We start from the raw sequence: 22,167 nt of genomic DNA on the forward strand, positions 1-22,167 counted from the left end.
TCACGACCTTGCGCTTGCCAGGCAGGCGCTTTTGCCGCTGAGCTAAATCCCCAGCCCCTTGTTTTGCTTTTTGATTATATGGAAATATCTTCTATAAGTAATCACTGTCTTACTCTAATACCTTAAATAGTATAGTCATTTTATAAGAAAATTGGAGATAGGTGAATGGCAACAATATAGATTGAGAAATTAAATAATATTTTCCTAAGGAAGATTTGCAAAATTGTAGTTTTAGGGTAATCTAAGGGAGATATATACAAATCTAAACATATATACAAAAACAGACACACTGAAATAATTCATTCAAATTATAAACTAAATTTCAATAAGAAATTCAGAAAATGTAAGTCTAGGAGTTGAGACAGAGAAAGCAGGTCTTCTACCCTAAATTCTCTTCTATTATTTTACAATCAATATGAAAGAGTCCTTTCTTATTCCTTATTTTACTGTCTATGTACACACACACACACAGACACAGACACATAAAAACAGAATCAGACCATTTTATGCAGAAGCACCAAAGTTGGCATTTTAGTATGTTTATTCTTTCATTTGCTTACTTGTTCTTAGCACTGATTAAAAAAAAAACTCTCAGTACTCAAATATCTAAACTATAGTCTAATAATTCAGGATTTGTATTTTTAAAAAAAAGAGTTCTACTTACCTTTTCCTGACAATGAATCCCGACGGTTCTGCAGGTAATACAACAGCTGTTCTACTTCATTTAGTTTTGAGGGATGAATAAGTTTACATTCTTCAACCACCTTCCGTGCTAGGGAAGTTATATCTGTGTTGGCATTGAGACCCTTCAGACGAATACTGCAATAAATCCAATTTCCAAATCAGACATTATAAAAGTATAAGTTTAATATTACTACTTTAAAATATACAGTCCACATACACTTGACCATGAAATCTTAGCAAAATGAATGTTATTTATAGTTAGGCTTAGAAAAATACAAGGCAATGCTTTTCTTTCAATTGGATGAAGAAGATTACAAAAGCCAACATAGAACATTTTCTGAATCTCTAGGCAAGTCAGCATATTCAGAGGTTCTATTTTCAAGAAATATTTCTGCTGTAAAATATGTAAAACCTTTAGTCTTTATTGTATTTGAGAATCCATACTAGCACAGATGAATCACTGTCTTCACATTGCCCACAACTGTTTATTTTTTCCAGTTGGAAACGAGAAGATATTGTTATTTTGGGATTTAGTTGCTGTGGTGGCAATTACACACGAGGGAGAAGGAAAAAAACCAACATTCATTGTAAGATTCTTAAAAGGAATTCTGTGGAAAAACTAATGTACTTTATTTTTAGATTACTCCTTCATCTTTATTCTCTCTTCCCTTCCTTTTTGCATTCAGGAAACTCATTGGGACTCAACAAGAAAAAGAAGGTTCAGAGTCTTAAGACAACTAACTGCTTATTTACATGGACTCATAATTTGAGGGAGAACAATGAAGACAAGATTTGGTACTGAATAAAGTGCCCAACTGGTGACAAAAGACTGTCAAGCATATGTGCCATCCAAGAGTTACACTCAAATGGGAAAATCAAGCAAGCACCCACTGTGTAGAATTATTTCTTGGTGAAGACGGCTAGTTTTGCAGGCACAGGAGACCACCTATTAGAGGAAGTAGAGACTTGAGAGAACTGTTCTGAACTTATCATCTGTGAGAACATTATTAGATGCAGATGATTTCTTCTTATATCAGCCCAGTAGAGTAATATACACATTATTCCCAGCTATTAGTCAGCTCTAAGTCTTGTTATCCAGGAATTCTGTGAGCCATCCAATAGTCTTTAATACATCTTTGTATGTTTTAAATTTGCTAGAGTGACATCTATTGTTTGCAACAACAATAGAATCTTGTAATATTCTGGTTTTTATCATTTTTTCTTTAATCTATTTGAGTTATTTTTGTTCTATCTTTTAAGACTTTTAAATTATCAGTTAGTTTTTGGAATAGTTTTAGCTGGACATAGGAAAGTAGAAATATAGAGTCTATCTAGAGAAAAACTCAAAAAAAGTACATCCATGTTTCATTTCAACAAAGAATGGGGAAATTTGACTAATTCAATGAATCTGAGAAGAGACACAATAGAAATTCTATAAGCATATTTAAAATTCTTTTTTTTTTTTTTTTTTTGGTTTTTCTCCGGTACCAGGAACCGAACTCACGACCTTGCGCTTGCCAGGCAGGCGCTTTTTGCCGCTGAGCTAAATCCCCAGCCCCCATATTTAAAATTCTTTACTAATTTTTTTTCATAACACTGGGGATTGAACCCAGGGCCTTTGTACTGGGCCAAATCCCCAGCTATACCTCGCCCCCGTTATCACTTGTGCCTACATGTCCTGTCAAAGCCTCATGCAGTTTTATATGGGACTTTTTTGGAGGTGGCTGAATCTAGAGTGTGTGACCGACTCATGGTACAATGCTAAGATTAGGGGTGCTGGGATTAAGGGTGGATGACTGCTGAATTAGTCCACTGACTGGAATCGCACCACCCTAATCCTGGCAGACTAGAGATAATATAAGGGACAGAAAGAGGTTCATCTCTCTTCTCTTGTTGTTTTTGCTATCTTCTACTACCATGAATAGTTGCCCCCTGCCATATGCCACCCTGCCTTGGAGCCAGTGGATTATGGACTGAAAGCCCTACAAACTGTGAGATAAATAAACCTTTCATCCGTTAACTTGTGGGTGTTGAATATCTTGTCTCAGCAACAAGAGAAAAGTAACTAACAATTTGGTATCAGAAGTCATGTTGTTGCTGTGACATTACCTCGGCATATGGCTCAAGAACCTTTGGAATTGGCTTGTTAGAAGGGAAAGAGGTACAAAAGGTTCAGAGAGCCTGGCTGAAAAAGTAGAGCTAGAACACCTCTGGCTGTATGGGAGATTTGGGAAGATCAGAAAGCTGACAGAAATCCTGCCAGTAAAGACCAGGCTTGGGAGGTTTCTCCTGGGAAGAAGGACAGCATTGGATGTTGCACTCCAGATGATGTGTGTTATGGCTTGGCAGAAAGTTTGTCTGCATTTTACTCATGCCCAGAGAGTTTGCCTATGACTAAGATGAAGGGCAGTGGACTAAGCCTTGTGGTTCAAAGTTTAAGGCAGTCCAATGTTGAAGCAGTAGCATGGGGTCTGTTTGGGTTTCAGTCAGATTTATGTTGAGAATAAAGAGCAAAGAGCCCAAAAGAATGATTTAAAATGTTTGAGTTTGGCCAGAAAAAAAAGCCCTAGTAAATCTGTGGACTGTAGAGATACAGCAGAGGAGATCTTGATTACTGAGAAGGAACAAGAGAATAGAAAAGATGGCCTGAGAGCAGAGCAAGAAGAAGCAGGACTTTACGTTTTGCAGCCTCAGAATTGCAAAGTTGAAAGACTTTGCTCTGAGAAGAAAGCCTCAGAGCAACATGTTCCAGAATGGTGGTGGGCTAGTGAGGCTGCTTCTCAAGACTTGTTTCATAGGCATTTGAGCTCTATAGACAAGAGAAAAGGAAGCCTGGCTATTGCTCCAACTGGAAGCAGACCTTGGCATCACCCATATGGTGCTGACTTTAGAGGCATACAGAATCCAAGAGTTGTAGGGACAGAAAGGCTTCCACCCAGATTTTAGAACAAGGCCTGGGAGGCCAGGCAGTATGCCCCTGAGAAGACAGTGTGTGAACCTTATAGACAAGAGAAAAGGAAGCCTGGCTATTGCTCCAACTGGAAGCAGACCTTGGCATCACCCATATGGTGCTGACTTTAGAGGCATACAGAATCCAAGAGTTGTAGGGCCAGAAAGGCTTCCACCCAGATTTTAGAACAAGGCCTGGGAGGCCAGGCAGTATGCCCCTGAGAAGATAGTGTGTGAACCTGTGAGTGTGAAGCCATCAGTACAGTGGAAACTCTGAAGTTTAGAAAAGCCAGGAACAAGGATAGTCTGGGGAAAACTTCAAGGAGGGTGCAGAACTGGCCCAAGAGAGAAACCATGGTAGCTACAACCACTGGAAGTGCATAGGGGCAGAGCCACCCAAGTCCTTTGGAGTTTACATCTTGCCAAAGATTGCTTGGGATGCTGGATATGGAACTACAGGACTTAATATTTGTTCTGCTGGATTTTGGACTTGCTTTGGTCCTTTTCCTTTGTATTCCTCTATTTGTACCTTTTGGAATGGAAATGTCTATCTTATGCCATTGAATGTTGGAAGTGTTTAACTTTCTTTTCATTTGTACAGGGATTCACAGCTAACAGTTTGCCTTAAATCTCAGAGATTTGGGACTTGGACTTTTCAGCCATGCTGAAACTGTTAGGATTTTGGCAACTCTTAGAGATGGACTAAATGCCTTTGTGTAAAGGAATGTACACTGACTCTTTGGGGGGCCAAGGGCAGAATGTTATGCTTTGTGTCTAAATGCCCCCACTAAAGCCTCATGCAGTTTTAGGTACTTACTCGGAGATGGCTGAATCTAAAGTGTGTGACTGATTCATGGTGCAATTCTAGGATTAAGGGTGCTGGGAATAAGAGTGACTGCTGGATCAGTCCACTGATTGGATTGGCACCACCTGATCCTGGTAGACTGGATACAATATAAGGGACAGAAAGAGGTTCATCTCCCTTCTCTTGTTGTTTTTGCTGTCTTCTACTACCATGAATAGTTGCCCCCTGCCATATGCCACCCTGCCTTGATGCCAGTGGATTATGGACTGAAACCTTTTCCTCCTTTAATTTGTTGGTATTGGTATTTTGTTTAAGCAATGAGAGCAAAGTAACTAAGACAACCACCTTTAACTATATTTTATATATATATATATATATATATATATATATATATATATATATATATATATATATATATATATATATATATATATATTTTAAATGTTGCAACAGGATCTCACTAAGTTATGTTCCCCAGGCTGAGTTCAAACTTGAGATCCTCCTGTTTCAACTCCCAGAATGCTGAGATTACAAGTGTGTGCACCATGCCCAACCTTTACAGAGTAGAGTGAAGTTTACAGAAAAATTTGTACAAAAAGTAAAAAATTCCTGTATACACCTCCATGCCATTTTCTATTTTCTAATACTATTATTTTGCATTAATGTGGCACTTTTATTATAACTGATGAACCAGTATTGATATATGCAATTTTTAACTGAAGTTCATAGTTTACTCTGCCTTCTGTGAGTTTTAGTAAATACATGTTATATATCAATCGTTACAATATCACACAGACTAGTTTTACTCCCCTAAAAATATCCTGTATTTCACCTCCTATATCTCTAATCTTTTTACTATTCTTATAGTGCTATCTTTCCTGGAATACCATATAAGTAAAATCATAACATAGAGCTTTTCCAGACTGTTTTTTTTTTAATTTCACAATATGCATTTAGGTTCCTCCATGTCTTTTTTCTTTTTTTTCCTTTTGTCTTTTTGAGACAGGGTTTCACTATGCAGTTTAAGGCTGCCCTTGAATTCACTTTGTAGCCCAGGATGGACTTAAACTTGCGGTGATCCTCCTTCTTCAGTTTCCTGAGTGCTGGGGTTACAGATGTGCACCACCACACTCAGCCTCCTTCACATCTGTCTTTTTATTGGTGAACAGCACTTAAGTATATGGATGCACCATAGTTTGTCTAGCCATTCAACATTAAAGGATATCTTTGCTGCTTTCAATTGTTGTCAATTATGAATAAAGCTATAGTCATTAATGTACAGTTCTTTTGTGGATTTAAGTTCTGAACTTATTTGAGTAAATATCTAGGAGCTTAATTCCTTAACTGTACTGTTAGGCTATGTTTAGCTTTGTAAGAAATTGCCAAATTTTCTTCCAAAATGTATGCTATTTTAAATTTCCACCAACTACGAATGAGAGTTCTTGTTACTCCACATCCACATTAATGTTTTTGTCAGTGTTTTGGATGTTAGCCATTCTAACAGAGGTGCTGGTTTAATATAAACAGGTTTTTAAATGTTTTAGATTTGTTTTCTACAAACATACATGTTAGCAATCTGATGCATTCTTTCTATTTAAAGTAATCGACAGATTTTTTACTTTTAGTATAGTTTCTCTTTAAAATCTTTCATTTATTAAAAAGACAGAGAAATAGGCAGGGCAAAACTCTTTTCAAAAAATGTCAGTTGTACGTTTACTAGGTTATCCCTATAATAAATGTATAGACTCATTAGGCACATCATGTCTACTAGGAACATTGAAAACTCATAAAGTAGAACCTATATTATTTTTGGACCACAACCATCACTTTCTCATAAAGAAATCTTCAGGAAACTGAAAACTCTTGAGGATGTGTTTATACATTCCTTTGACTAACACCAGAGAATGAATTGTAAGTCTTCTAAGTCTGGGCCATACCATGGACTTCTCAGATTTAACGACAGTCTCACTTCATACCTGTCTGAATCTACATTAGAGTCCCCTCTTTCTGACCACTGATAAAACCTCTGAGTCCAAAAAACCACATTTTTCTTTTGCTTTCACAATGATTCCTTTCCAAATCTTGCATAGTCAACTTTGAGTAACATAAAGTTGAGTTACTAAGGTTTTTACTTTTTTAAGATTAAAAGATACTCCAACCACATTTGGTAGTAACTCTTTACTATGTGGCTAACCCTCTACTGAATGTGACTCTACCTAGAAAGTGGGCAGATTCTAAAATAATAATTCCTCACTGAATTCCAGTTGAACAAAGCCAGTGACTATAACCTTAAATATTAAAATAGATCTCTCCTGAAGTATGGATATATAAGGTTCTAAAAGCAAAGAATCTAGTATGCTTGCTTTTCTTTGGAAGTCAATTATGAAGTCTCAAGAGATTTTCATGTATTTTCAAAATGTATAAAACTTAGGCAAGCAATGGTAACACAAATGGAAGAGTATGACAGAAAATAAAAAAGTGAGCTAGAATTTATAGCATGTGTGTATATATGTGTATGTCTCCTTAATCTATTGCAAAATCTAGAGGACTCATTTATCTTTAAGGAACTGATATATATTAGCCACATTCTTTTTTTTTTTTTTTTGGTTTTTCTCCGGTACTAGGAACCGAACTCACGACCTTGCGCTTGCCAGGCAGGCGCTTTGCCGCTGAGCTAAATCCCCAGCCCTATATTAGCCACATTCTAACCCAAAGAAGAGAACCAATTAAGAGATCTTAATAAGATACTCAAGGCTTCACATCTGTAGCACTACTGAAATTAGGGCTTAATAACTCTGTATTGTAGGTGGTTATTTTATGCATTATAGCATGATTAGCAGCACTTGGCCTCTACCTACTAGATGCTAATAGTACTGCTTCTTATTAAGAAAACTAAAAATATCTCTAGGCATTGCTAAATTCCCCTGTGTAGGGAAAAAATCACTCCCACTTGAGAATCACTATATACTTAAAGTGATTTTCAGTATGGTAAACATTATCATATGTATTCCTGCACCTCAAATTTATTCTAGAAAAACACAGAATAGATAAAAATTCTAACTAGTTATCAAGTCAACATATTTTATGGGACAAAGAGGATTGAGAAGAACATGAGGGAATCTCAAACCTGTTCTACTTCCACTGGACCGTGGAAGAATGGTAAGTCACTATTACAATGTAAAGCTCCCAAGGTATCCTGGCAAAAGCAGAAATGGAACTACGCAGGATACAGGGAGAGCTAAGACTAAATCTTGAGTCAGAAAAATCTTATTGCTAACATTACTCAGAAGACTATATTTTCAAGGTACGAACTCAAGATTTGGGCCCCACTTGGGAATTTCTGAAAATCATACTAGTTTTTGCAATTCCTGAGAAGAAAGAAGAACATGGGATTACCGAAGATCTCAGTTTCTTAAACTAAAAAGCCCCATATAAACATCTTTCTAGGGGCTGGGCATTTAGCTCAGCGGCACAGCGCCTGCCTGGCAAGCGCGATATCGTGAGTTCAATTCCCGGTACCGGAAAAAAACAAAAAAAACTAACAAACATCTTTCTAGAAATGATCTCACAAGTTAATAATTACAAAAACCTTATTTTCTCTGGAATAAATACTCCATGGTTATAGTTCAATATAATCTCTCACTTAGATGAAGTATGTTATAAAAAATACTGTAATAACATCCATAAAGATCAAAATAATAACAGATCTGTATAAGGTGTGTTAAGATTCACTGCTTTCAAAATGTACACAAACAAAAAAACTTACATTTTTTGGCATTCCTTTCGTTCTCCCAACATGGGATCACCCATTTCTCCAAGAATGGTAGCTTCCACTTCATACTGAACAATAAGTGCTTTTTCTGATGGATGTACATCAATATTACCTCCTTTAACTTTCCTAGAATATGAAATAAAAAAGAGATAACCAGATTAGAAATTTACAAAAGGTCCATAGTTTTAATCTAGTTTCTAGGTTTAAAACATGTGGGCTGGATTAACATATACCTTTGAGTCATATTTATTCTAGATGTGGGACAAGAGATAAAAATTTTCTCCACTCTATACTACATGTACAATTTCTGGTCCTCCAGAAAGTACCTTTGTGAATAGTACTGTCTTAGAAAAAATAGATTTACCTAAAAAATCATGCATAAAAGCAAGTGAATGAAACATAGCAATCAAGGTAGCTTTGGAAGAGAGTAACTTCAACTAAAAACCAGCCTATCAACACCAAATATACCTGCTCTCAAACTTGTTTTTTTTAAAATCAGAAGATAGTAGAATAGAAGTAGCTTTCACAGGCCTTTGTAAGAATAGTTACAAAGGAGAAACTATATTCTGGGGAGAGAAAAAGAGGAACTGCTCCAGGAATCAAGAAAGTGACAGGAAAGCAAAAAAGAGGTCAGCAGAAAAACAATACAGAGAAGTACAAAGTAGTCTACAACACCAAATTCAGGTCCCTGGGGAGCAGGGAACCCAAGTCCACAAACATAAGTAATCCTGGGAGAGTGCCAACAGGGCCAGTGATAAATGGACCAGAACCCCTAACAGCAGGAGAAACCCATGGTTGTGACAAGCTTTAAATCCAGTATGGTGATTAGTCTGAAAGTATCTTCTCCAGCACGGTTGGTGAGCTTTGGAGAAGAAATCCACTGCACTGCTTAAGATGTCTCAGAGTGCTATAACTTGTACTAAGCACGGAGGTCCTCATTTGTGATGGGGACCACCACATGTGATTTTTCTGAGCAGACTAAGCCCAGATTACTCAGTAATTACACCTACTCTCTCCAGACTAGAACTCAGTGGTCTGTCGCTTCTCCCACCCTTCAACATGTTCAGGGAAATACTTTGCTTGTACATTTGCTATGCCCTCAGGTGCAGGGCCAGGGAAGGGGCAGGGAACCTAATCAGCCTACATGCCACCAAACCAGTTGGGGTGAGCAGTGGATCTGATTGTGCAGGAAGGAAGCAAACAATAAAAAGCCTCTGGAGTAAACAGTTTCCTAAGGCAGATATCCTATCACTGACTTCCATGCAGGTGAGAAAGAGGAGGCAAGGTTCAGCATTATACACTACAAACCTCTTCAATGGTAGATAAGAGGAATTAAAACAGATCCCAGGAGTGATCTACCAACCCTCCTCTCGATCTGGTGGACTGCAATATTACATGTTCTGGTTTGGTTTATCAATCCAACCACCATGGCATGGAGGAATTTTTTGGTCTTATTTTTACTTTTTCTTTGCCATTACTTTTTTCCCCTTACATTTATCTAATTTTCTTTATTACTTTAAAAAAATTTTTAATCAGACTTTTATCTGTAGCTTTATTATTATTATTATTGTTATTATTAGTTGTTGTTGTTGTACTGCAGATTGATCTCAGGGCCTTTGCTACATTCCACACCCTTTTTTTTTTTTAAATGCTTAAGTCAGGGTCTCATTAAGTCACTAAGTTACCCAATAATACTTGAACTTAAGATGGTCCTGCTGCCTCAGCCTCCCTCAGTCAGTACTGGGATTACAAGACATGAGTGGGGTGCTTTCTTTAATCCCACTGTTTCTCAATTGCTCTTTATAAAAAAACAAAAAAAAACCCTACCTCTTTCATTTTACCCGTTCCCCATCCCTTCAATTTTTGTTATGACATTATCATTACTTTTTACATTTATAATTCTCAACCTTTTAGTTTACTCTGTATTATTTTGCCCCTTTCTTTTCTATTATTATTGGTAGAAGAGTTGTTGGTTTTAATTGGGTTTTACTGTATTTCAAGGACCAATTTGCTTTTGTATTATTCTTACTATGGATTATTTTCTTCTCTCTGAGCAGAATCGCAGATCAAGGCCTCAAAGAAGGTTGTTCACAAAGTGAAAGAGCTAGCTATTCCAACAGATGCACAAATCTAAACATAGAAACATAAGAAACATGAAAAAGCATGGCAACTTAACTTCTCCAAAGGTTCATAACACTTAGTACCTAATTCCAGACGTATCAAAATAGATGAAATGCCAAAGAATTCAAAAGATAAAAGTTTTAAATGATAAGTGACTTCAAAAAAGATAAATAGCTAAATGAATTAAGAAAGATAATGTAGGACATAAAAGAGCAATTCAACACAATCTGAAAAAGAAGCAAACAGAAAGCATAGAAATAAGAATCTCAGTAAGTCAAATAAAAAATTCAATGGAAAGCTTCATGAATATACTGGATCCAACAGAAGACAAATTCAGGACTTGACCAATTATCACTTTGAGGGGATAAACAAGTTTAAAAAACTACAAACAAAACATTGAAGAACTCTGTCTGGAACATGGTTAATAGACTAAAGTGATGAATTTTCAGTACAAAAGAAGGTACCAACAAAGAGACTAAAGGTACAGAAAATCTTTTCAGTGAAATAAAAGAAAATTTCTAAGATTTTGGGAAAGATTTAGGTACACAAGACATTTAGAACCCCAAACAGATAAGACCAGAAAAGAACTTCCCCATGTCACATTATAGTTAAAATGTCAAAAGTACAGAATAAGAAAAGAATATCAAAACTTGCAAGAAACACCAAGTCTTTTATAAAGGCCACCCAGTGCAGATTTCTCAGCATAAAACCTAAAGGCCAAGAGGAATGATGTATTTCAAGCCCTGAAAGAAAATAACTGCCAACTTAGGCAGTAATTATATCCAGCAAAGATATTCTTCAGAACTGAAACAATAAAAACCTTCTAAAATAAGTCTAAACAAAAGGAATTCATGACCACTAAGTCAGCACTGAAGAAAATATTTAAAAGAAACACACACATACACACACACACACACAAGCGCAGGTAAGATCAAATTAGGAAAGATACATAATATAAACAAAAAATTATAGAAATTTGCAATATCTTTCAATAATAACTCAATAGAAATGGTCTTAATTCTACAACTGAAAGACACACTGGTAAACTGGATTAAAAAACAAGACCTATCTCTTTGCTGTCTGCACAAAGACACATTACCAGCAAAGACATACACAGTCTGACAGTGAAATGATAGAAAGTGATATTTCATGAATATGGAACCTGAAAGCAAGGCGTAGTTATAGTCATTGCTGACAAAGCTGACTTCAAGTCAAAATTAGAAGAGACAAAAAAGTCACTACATATGACACTGGTAAAGGGAACAAACCGCCAAGAAGATACAACAATTGCAAATATATATGCAAACTATCTCAAACTATCCTCAAACTATCCTATGAAATAGAAAGGGTAGGAACATTTCCAAACTTATTCTGTGAGGCCAGTATCATTCTGATACCAAAACCACAAAAAGCTACAACAACAACAAAGTGGAGGAGGGCTATAGATGAATATCCTTTATGAATACAGATGCAAGAATTCTTTTAATGATAGAAACAATAAAACTTTATTAGGGAAATACTAAAGCAAGCAATTTAAGAATACTATTAATAATAATTAATATTTTCACAGCAAATTCAACAACATATCAAAATGATCATGCAACATAATTAACTTGCTTTAATTCCAGGGATACACTGATGAATATACTATAAAAGTATAATCAAGGATGAAAAATCACACAACTGTCTCAACAGATACAGAAAAAGCCTTTGACAAAATTCAACATCCCTTCATAATAAAAACCCCAAACAAACTAGGACAGAAGGCTCATACCTCAACATAATACAGGCTATATATATATGACAAACTCATGGCCAACATCATATTGAATGGAGCAAAACCAAAAACATTTTCTCAAAAATCAAGATGAGAGAAGGATGACCACTCTCACCACTCCTATTCAGTGTAGTACTTGACATTTTACGCACAGCAATTAGGCAAAAGAAAGACAGAAAAGGGATACATAGAAAAGCAAGGAATCAAATTATTCTTATTTGTAGATGATATGATCCTATACTTAGAAAAGCCTAAAGATAATGCCAAAAAGAATTTTACATTTGATAAATTCAGCTAAATAGCAGCATGCAAAACAAACAAAAATTCTATAGCTTTTCTATGCACCAATAGTAAACTCACTGAGAAAGAAATCAGGAAAAAAATTACATTTACAATAGTTTCAGAAATCATGTTATTTTGCAGGGAAGTGAATGAAACTGAAGATTATTGTGTTAAGTGAAATAAACCAGACTCAGAGGAAGTATTCTATGTTTTCCCTAACATGTAGAGTCTAGGATAAAAAAATAGGTTGACAGGAAAGTAGAAGGGAAACTATTAGATAAAAGAAAGAAGAGTCATGCATAGGAGAGTAGTAGAAGGGATTGATATAGTCAAGTATGCTAAATGAATGTATGAAAATGCCATAATAAAACCCAATATACTGTGCAATTAATGTGCAGTAATAAATAAACATATTTGAAGAAAGTTACCTGCCCAATTTAATAACAATCATAGAATGACATGAAGGAACCATATAAATTACAATATAGTCATACCTTGGTACTAGAATGCTTTGAAATGCATCAGATTTGGTGTTCAAGGTATTTTGATGCAAAAATTTTATCCTGTTACTTGTCCTTGTTTGGTACTCCATGTGTAAGTTAGAACTTATCTGTGTTACTTGCCTTGTGACTCACTACCCTTTCTAGCCAAAACAAGTTGTTTGATACTCATCATTTTTGGTACTTGTTTTGCCTCCCAGAACCAATTAACAATAAGTAAAGAGGTACCACTGTATATATTTTGCATCATCAAATTGTGTGAACTGTAGCACTGGTATCTAAATAAAATCACTCCTCCATCACACTCAAATTACACAACAAAAAAATATTTACAGGTTATATATGTTCCATACCTATGCATCTCAAATTATGTGTCACTAATAATTTCCATAGGTAGATTATACATACTCTTTCTCCAAGTCCCTAAAGTCACTGTTATGGTTTGTGTATGAATGTCCCCCCCAAAGCCTGACGCAGTCATGGGGTGGCTTGTAGAGTTTACAATTAATTCATGGTCCAACGTTGGGATTATGGATGTGGGTGCTGCACCCCCCTGGGGCAGATAGTTTGCATACAATGTAAGGGAGGGAAAGAGGCTTGTTCTTTCCTCTGCGGCTCCTCCCTTTTACTATTGTGGCTTTTGCTATCTTCCACTGCCATGAACAACCTTGCCCTCTGCCATGTGCCACTCTGCCTTAGAGCCAGCCAAGTATGGACTGAAACCTCCACAAACTGTGAGCTAAATAAACCTTTCCTTCCTTAATTTTGGGTGTCAGGTATTTTGTCCCAGCAACAAGAGAAAAGTAACAAGACATTCACAAAATGAATACTTAATTGCAACAAACCAATTATCAATAACTTGTCTTCTGGCTAAAATGATAAAATGAGCTGTACTAAAAAAGATTAAGCAACAGAAACAGCAAAATTTTCTACTCCTTGTCACAGCCAGTTGGCTAGTTAATGAGATCTTTTTAGACTGGCAAAAAAGAACACAATTATGACAACACTTTAGAGTTATTTTCATTCTATAATCAGAAACTTGTCTTTTCTTTCAGTTAGAAATAATACTTGATTTATTATGCATATTACCAATGTTAAGTTTTTAAATGATTCATTCATTACAATTCTTTTTGAAAAGAAAGGGAAGGATCTAGAGCCAGTATTAGAACTTCTCAGTATCTCTATCTCAAGTATAGAGATAGGACAGGATACTAAATATAGTAAACCCCCTTATCCATGGGGGATATGTTTCCAGAACTGCACTGGATGTCTAAATCTTCTTACAGCTGAATAGTGTTTCCATGTAAATGAGTACTTACCATGCTCTGTGGTGAATTTCTTTAGCTTGAGGTATGACAGCAACACAAACACAATTTTCATTTCACAATTTCAAGGACAGAAATTTTGTTCTTACCACAGATCTCAGCAACCTCAACATTTTTTCTCTTTCCTTATTAAGAACTTTTACCTTTTCACTTGTAGAAAGTCCTTCAAAGCTTCTATATGGCATACCAAAATTGTCAATATCATTATTATTGAACTTTGGGCTATTACTAAGTAAAATAAAGGTTACCTGAATATAAATGCTGTAATACTTGGACAGTCAATCTGATAACCTAGACAGCTAAGCAACTAACAGGTGGGTAGCATAGAGACAGGATGTGCTGGATGAAATGATGAGTCATGCCTCATGTCCAAAATTTCATTAAGCTTCTCAGAATAGCATACAACTTAAAACTTGTGAGCTGTTCATTTCTGGAATCTTCCACTCAATTTTTCACATTAGGTCTTGGGTGATCAAGAGACACAATCTGAAGAAAGCAAATTCTTGAGGGGATGTCTATACATTGAAGCATAAGAGTTAGGGTAGGTTGACCAAAGTGACAGGCATACAGAAGGGAAAAGCCCACAAGGAATACAAGCAGTTAAAAACCTGCAAAATTCAGGGAATCAGGAAATCAGACATAGACATATTTTGAACAGGATGATACATATTCTGAAATGTATTCTCAAAATAGCAGTCAAAAGCTTATAGAAATAAAAAAAAGAGAGCTAAAAATAGATATAACATAGCACTACAGAGACAATTTTAATTTTTTGCCATACTGCAGATTTGTGCTGAGCTATGTCCCCATCCTATTTCCCTCATTTCCTTTCTTTAGCTTTTATTTTGAAGCAGGATCTCACTAAATCAGTAAGTTGCCCACATTAGGCTGTAGCTTTTGATTCTCCTTCCTCAGCCTCCCAGAGTGCTGGGACTTATAAACTATTTTCATTTTAAGGCAAAATACCGATACTCATTTTCATTTTAAGACAAAATAGTTATTTGCTTCATGATGATATAGAAAGTTATTCCAGTACTGAACTTCTTATGTAGAAAGAGGCAACTATATCTGGTTAACATTAAGGATAAAATATAACTTGCTAAAAGGGGATAATTCTTATCCTCCAGAGTTTGATACCTTGCCTTTCTCCAAAGTAATGAAATAATTTAAAAAAACCCCTCACCATTCTCTTTTAGTTTGTTTTATTGTGTATGTTAGAGGAGTGAGTTAATTATAATGTGTTTATCACAAAAGCAACTTACATTTATTATAGGGAAAATAAATCAGTAAAGACACAAAAATAAAGTAACATAAAAATTTTAAAGAAATAACGTTTTGCCATTTTAAAACATATACATCCAGATATTCTGCTATCTATTTATATCCAAATAATATGCAAAGAGTGACAACTACAGAATTTCTTCATTTAAAAGGCCTAAGGGTGTAACGTGGTAATAGTGAAACTATATTTGAATAGGGTATTTATGCAGGACTGATAAAAGTACTGTCTACCCCAATTTAAGGAGCTAGTAAAGACTGTAAAAGGGATAATATCCTCATAATTCCCCTTTGCACTTCTACGGCACATATAAAATACATATAAACTAAATTCCTATCATATATACTATTTTGTAATATACTTTTAAAACTTACATAGTGGTGTTAAGGGAATATTTTGCCTTTACAACTTCATATGTACACACTCCATGTGATGAACACATTGATTTTTTATTTCTAACTGATGCTGAATAAAATTTTCAGGATTCCTTTATGAAACATTCAAAACTATTGTAGGATACTTGGTTGATTTACAAAGCAATTGTTTAAATGCTTAAAACATTTTGTAATTCACTTATTCTATATTCAAATATATACACATTTTAAACTGAAACCATAGTTTTAAATTCTACTTGGGTAAGACATCCCAGCTTTTTGGATGCCATTATGAATTATGTTTGAATACAACATACAAGTACACATTTCCACTGCTAATTTAGTACAAAAACAGCTTTTATCATAATGGTCATCCTCATTAAAATTTATCATCATAATAAAACTTAAAAATAAAAATTTCATCTTAAATGCTAAACTTTCAAAATGAATTTTTTTTTTATTTTTTTAATTTTTTTTTGGTTTTTCTCCGGTACCGGGAACCGAACTCACGACCTTGAGCTTGCCAGGCAGGCGCTTTTTGCCGCTGAGCTAAATCCCCAGCCCCTTCAAAATGAATTTAACACTGCATAAGCCATGAATGATATCAGATATTTAACTACTGGCATAATTAACTTCCAAATGCTTTACCTGGACTAATTAGCCAAAAAATTTAAGCTATTGTGGAATGAAATGATTTTCTATTTGAAGTGGTGTATTATACTTACATCAAATTGGTATTTTTTAACAGGCTGTAAATACCTTCTACTAATAGAATCATCTCAATTACAACTCTCTTCGCTTTATTTTTATATATGCAGAAGAAAAATGGGTCAAAGGTATGTTAAATTTCTTTTTGTCTCAATGAGAAGTCATCCTTCACAGAGTATTGCAAATATGTATTACTGCATGTGACAATTTGTCACCTTTGGGCATAGTATTGTTGATCACTAACTTCTGAAGCCATTTTAGCTCAAGTACATCTAGCTATTTTGCTATTTATATCCAAATAATACACAGAGAATGACAACTACAGAATTTCTTCATGGAAGAGGCCTACATATCTATAACTTCATGTGGTTGGTGGATCATTACGACCCAAAGCATACATTATAATTACTGGTGATCTGGGCATGTAATCCCAGCACTCAGGAGGCTGAGGTAGGAGGATTGCCACAAGTTCAAAGCCAACCTAGGTTACACAGTGAGTTCAAAGCCAGCCTGGACTACATAGTGAGACCCTGTCTCAAAAAAACAAAAAAGCTGATAAATTCTGTGTCACACATTCATCATCAGTTTTGTTGAAAACAAAAATGTAGTCCTTAACTTTTCAATAAACAGATATTTTTGAAAACTTAACTGCTATCAAAAAGTTTTATTGTGAAAAACTATCAAATAAAGTTATAGATTTATATCTATCCAACAAATCACAATGCCATAGCAGGAAGTGTTCAGATTACTCTCCATGTACTCTCTGTCAGAACTGCTCAGAGTCTGTTTTCTGCATATATTTCACGAACAGCCAACATATGACTGTCCACAATTCCAACTGACCCTGCCAAGTGATAGCCTAGCATATCCATACATCCTGCAGTTTGTGGCATGGATATGGGTATGACACAATAGCCTATTTAAAGAACTCCATTCACTGCTTATATGTCTCACACACTATTAGACAAATGTACCATAGAAGCTAGAAGTACAAAGTGAAAATCTACCAATAGCATTCCCGCTTATTTTAGTTCAATTTCTAATGACACCTTATTTAAAAAATAAGAAATTGGAACAAATGCTAAACCTGATGGAATGGTGGCAAAGCACCACAAATGATGATGCTAACCTAATCTGATCCTTTCCTGACTACTAAGCTGCTCTGCAGTAATTGTATGTCTATTACGAACTGCAAATAAACAGAAGAAAATGCCTCAAACAAAAAGAAAAACAATCTCTGCCTGACCCCCAAAAATCTTTTCATTACCACTTTTCAGTTTTGCCTTCAAAACTTCCTTAATTTATTATGACAGTTGCTTTAATTTTTCTATTCACCTGTGAATCTATTTCACATAGATTTTGGCGCCACCTCACCCTCACTTTACAGAAAGAACTCTGATGAAGGTCATCAACTTCGTTCATGTTGCTAAATGTTTTAAGTTTTCATCTTCACACTTTGCTCTTCAATTTACCTATTAGTTGTTTTTGTATTTGGTGGAGTTTAGGAATGCAGTTTGAACTTTTTTCCACAGAAGCAGTCAACCATCTTTTACAGTGTCATTTAAACATTTGGTGGTTGTATTTTTTGTTTTTAAAGTAAAAGTAAAAGAATGAAAACATATTAACAAACAGACAACCATTTACAAAGTAGCACAAGAATAGTACAAGTAATATTGAATTACAGACAAGGTAACAGGGAATTAACAATGGTTGTTGAATTACATATTGCTAACTTCAAAGTGGTTACTCAGGAAAACAAATATAAACATGCAAGATTGATCAAATAATTAATCATTAATTGTTTCTATTAATAAAGTGATAGAACTCAGTAGTACAACTATGTTAGCTATCCTGTATATACATATATACATAATTTTCCCCTACTTTTTCTTTTCTCTTTTCCCTTATCCCAGTTGCTCTTTACTTTTGAGCAGTTTTCTTCCATTTCACAATGTTTATCATACCTCCTAATTTTTATTCACTCTTCAGGTTCTTGCACTAGTGTGACAATATGTTGCTTACACATGCAGGTCATCATTTATTTCACTTATGAGTATGGTCTCTCTTTTGTTGTTGTTGTTTTTTTTTTTGTCTTTTTGAGACAGCGTCTCACTATGCAGTTCAGGCTGGCCTTGAGCTCACTTTATAGCCCAGGCTGGTCTCAAACTCGCAACAATCCTCCTGCCTCAGCCTCCTGAGTGCTGGGATTACAGGCATATGCCACCACACCTGGGTCCAAGGGCTCTATTTTTTTTTGATACCAGGAATTGAACTCAGGACCTTGCACTTACCAGGTAGGCACTTATGCCACTGAGCTATCTCCCTGGCCCGAGTATGGTCTCTAGTTGTGACCATTTACCTATAAAAGCCTTGAGTTTATCTTTCTTTATAGCTGAGTAACATTCCATTACGTAAAAATGCCACAATTTTTTTATCCAGTCTTCAGTGGATGGACATTTTCATTGCTTCCACGATTTAGCTATTACAAATTGCATGGCTATAAACATGGGTGCACATATATCGCTGTGATATGATGTTTTCAGATCTTCTGTGAAAATACCCAGAAGGGGAATAGCTGGGTCAAATGGGACCTTTAGACCTGGTTTGCTGAGGCATCTCCAAACTGATTTCCACAGTGATTTCATCAGTCTGCATTCCCACTAGCAGTGAAGCGTTCCTATTTCTCCACAGCCTCGCCAGCATTTGTTACTGGTTGATTTCTTAATGATAGCCATTCTTGCTGGGGTAAGATGAAATTTCAACGTTGTTTTAAGTTGCATTTCTCAAATGACTAATGATGTTGAACATTTTCTTATATATTTATTTGCCATTTGTATTTCTTTATCTGAGAAGTGTGTATTCAATTCAGATGCCCATTTTAGGATTGGGTCTTTAAATTTGGGGAGGTTGATATTTTTTAATTCTTTATATGTTTTAGATAGAAGACCTTTGTCTGAAGGACAGCCGGCTAAAATTTTTTCCCAATTTATGAGTTTTCTTTTTACTTTGCTGGTGATTTCTTTAATGTGCAGAAACTTTTTAGTAAGATGAGGTCCCAGTTGTTGATTCTTTGAAGTATTTCCCTTTCCTTTGGAGATTCCTCAGCAAACTAGGTCTAGAGGCCTTCTTTCTCCCAGCTGGTATATGATCACCTATCTCAGCTTTCATTTTTTTTGGAACCAGGTATCAAACTCAGGACCTCACACTTGCCAGGCATGTGCCATTCTGCTGAGCTATATCCCTGGCCCTCATCTATCTCAGCTTTCAGAAGAGTTCTAGCATTACTTCCAATCTGCAAAAGACCCTTCAACTAGGAAGGAATGGATCCTCAACCCCGCTCTGAATAAGCCAGGTGAATTAACTTTGAGCCAGAAGAGGAACAACTGCTTGAGACTGCAAATGACGGTGGCCTTAAAAGTGTTTGTGATAACTTCAAATCTCTACACATTCTGGATTAAAGCCAAGGCAGAATATCCTGAGATTGCCACAAAAGCACTACCACAAAGCCTACTTCCACTTCCAAGGCCTATCTTTCCCCCACCCTCATGGCCTATCTTTGTGAAGTAGAGTTTTCTGCTGTGACAGCAACCAAAATGTGATTACAGAGTAGACCAGACATAAGCATCACACTTCAGGTGTTACTGTCTCTTGTCATTTCCAAATGGGAGCATCTAGTTTCAGGAAAAACAATCTCAGGGATCCTACTTATTTTGCATTATAGTGAGTGTATATAATCAGTTCATTATGTATTACAATGTAATAACAATAGATATAAAGTACACAACAAATGTAATGTGCTTGAATCATCCCCAAACTATCCTCCCCCAAAAAGGCTGGAGACTATTGTTTTAAATTAATTCTATTAAATATACTTAAAGAGCTAAAAGAACCCAAAACAACTAATGGAAGCCAGGAAAACAATGTTTGAAAAATATAAACAATATCGATAAAAATATATTTTTACAAGGATATAAATAAAAAGACTACAGTTGAAAAGTATAATAACTAAAATAAAAATGACAACAGGAATGTGACAGTGATTTGACTATACAGAAGAATCTTAAAGATAATGAAACTAAGCCAGTCTGAGACAAAAACTGGAAAAAAAAAAAGAAATAGAGCTAAACAGGCAAAGACACACAATGGAATACCGTCAAGTATACTAATATAGACATAATGAGTTCTTATAGCAATGAAGAAAGAGAAAGAGGCTGAGAATACTGGGGAAAAATACGTATGTGCACACACGTATGTGTGTGTATGTGTATGGGTTTGTAGTGTCCTATCAGTACCAGTGCCTGAGTTAGCAGAATTACATTCCTAGTTCTCTGTGAGAAGTGTGTATAAAGCAATATGAAACATTAGCCCTCATTTTGTCTTAAATTACAGACTAACGTTAGTTGTTTTCAGAACTGGATTTTTTTTCCTAAAAATTACAACAATTTTTTCTTTTGGATTAAATGAAGTATTGTTAGCTGGAGCCAGTCTGACATGGTGAGATGTCAGGCTGACGAAAGGTGTGCAGCCTGATTTAAAACCAAACCCTGAGCCCTTCTAAAAAACAATAAAACATTTTACACACCAAAAAACTTTCTAAATTTGTTAAGACATGAATTTATACATTCAAGAAGCACAATAAAATGTAAGACAAACTCAAAAAGAGAGCTACAATGAGACACATTATAACCATATTATTTAAAGTTGAAGATAAAAGGATCTTGAAAATAGCAATAGAGAAGTGACTTATTGTGCATAAAGGTACTTGATAAGATGAACAGCCAATTTCTCAACTAAGCCGTGGAGGCTACAAGGCATTAGGATGGCATATTTAAAGTGTTGAATGAAAACAGTATCAACTGGAAATTTTATATCTAGAAAAACTATCCTTAAGAATTAGAAGAAATGAACATCTAAGATAAACAAAACCTTAACTTCATTTGTTATTAACCAGTCCTACAAGAAATGCTACAAGGAGTCTTCCAGCATAAAGTGAAAGAATACTAGGGAATAAACTGAAGTCAAATGAAGAAATAAGGAACACTACTGAAAGTCACTATATAGATAAAGACAAAGTCAGTACTATTGTACTTTGAGTTTATTATGCCTCTTTTTTTCCTGTATGATTTAAAAGAAAAATGTTACAAAATAAGAATTATAAATCTGCCTTAAAAGGCATACACTGTAAAAACATTCAAAATGCAACAATGATATAAAAAAGGCTGCAGATATACAGGAGCAGAATTTTTATATATTATTGAAACTAAGCTGGTATTTGAACAAGGCTATTTTAACTTAAGATGTTAATTGTCAATGAAATTACTAAAAAATAAGAAGATGAAAAGCAAAACAGCATACAATAAAAAATAAAAGACAGTAAAGGAGCAACTTTGGAACATAAAAGATGACATACAGCAAACAAATGGCAAAGTGGCAGATGTTAACTTCTTCCTTAGTGATTTTAAATACAACTGAATTAAATTCTTAATTAAAAGGCAAAGACTGGCAGAATGGTAATTAAGAAATTATCCACCTAGGAGCTGGGGATTTAGCTCAGCGGCAAAAGCGCCTGCCTCGCAAGCGCAAGGTCGTGA

General features: G+C 35.3%; 1 protein-coding gene across 6 annotated transcripts in view; it reads right to left on the reverse strand.

Annotated features, from left to right (window-relative positions):
- Nucleotides 1-22,167, reverse strand: part of LOC102004253 (kinesin-associated protein 3) — a 170,370-nt gene that overhangs the window by 122,586 nt on the left and 25,617 nt on the right. For 5 of the 6 annotated variants that reach the window (XM_005398164.2, XM_005398165.2, XM_005398168.2 and 2 more), the window contains 2 exons: nt 8,205-8,336; nt 665-819 (listed from right to left, as the gene is read on the reverse strand). In XM_005398164.2, coding sequence (XP_005398221.1) covers nt 665-819; nt 8,205-8,336 — 287 coding nt within the window. Of the gene's footprint in view, nt 1-664; nt 820-8,204; nt 8,337-14,463; nt 14,485-22,167 lie in introns of those variants that run through there. The other variant, XM_005398169.2, reaches the window with a different exon arrangement.

The sequence above is a fragment of the Chinchilla lanigera genome, unplaced genomic scaffold, assembly GCF_000276665.1.
Source record: "Chinchilla lanigera isolate Chin_1 unplaced genomic scaffold, ChiLan1.0 scaffold00061, whole genome shotgun sequence".
NCBI classification, from domain to species: domain Eukaryota; kingdom Metazoa; phylum Chordata; class Mammalia; order Rodentia; family Chinchillidae; genus Chinchilla; species Chinchilla lanigera.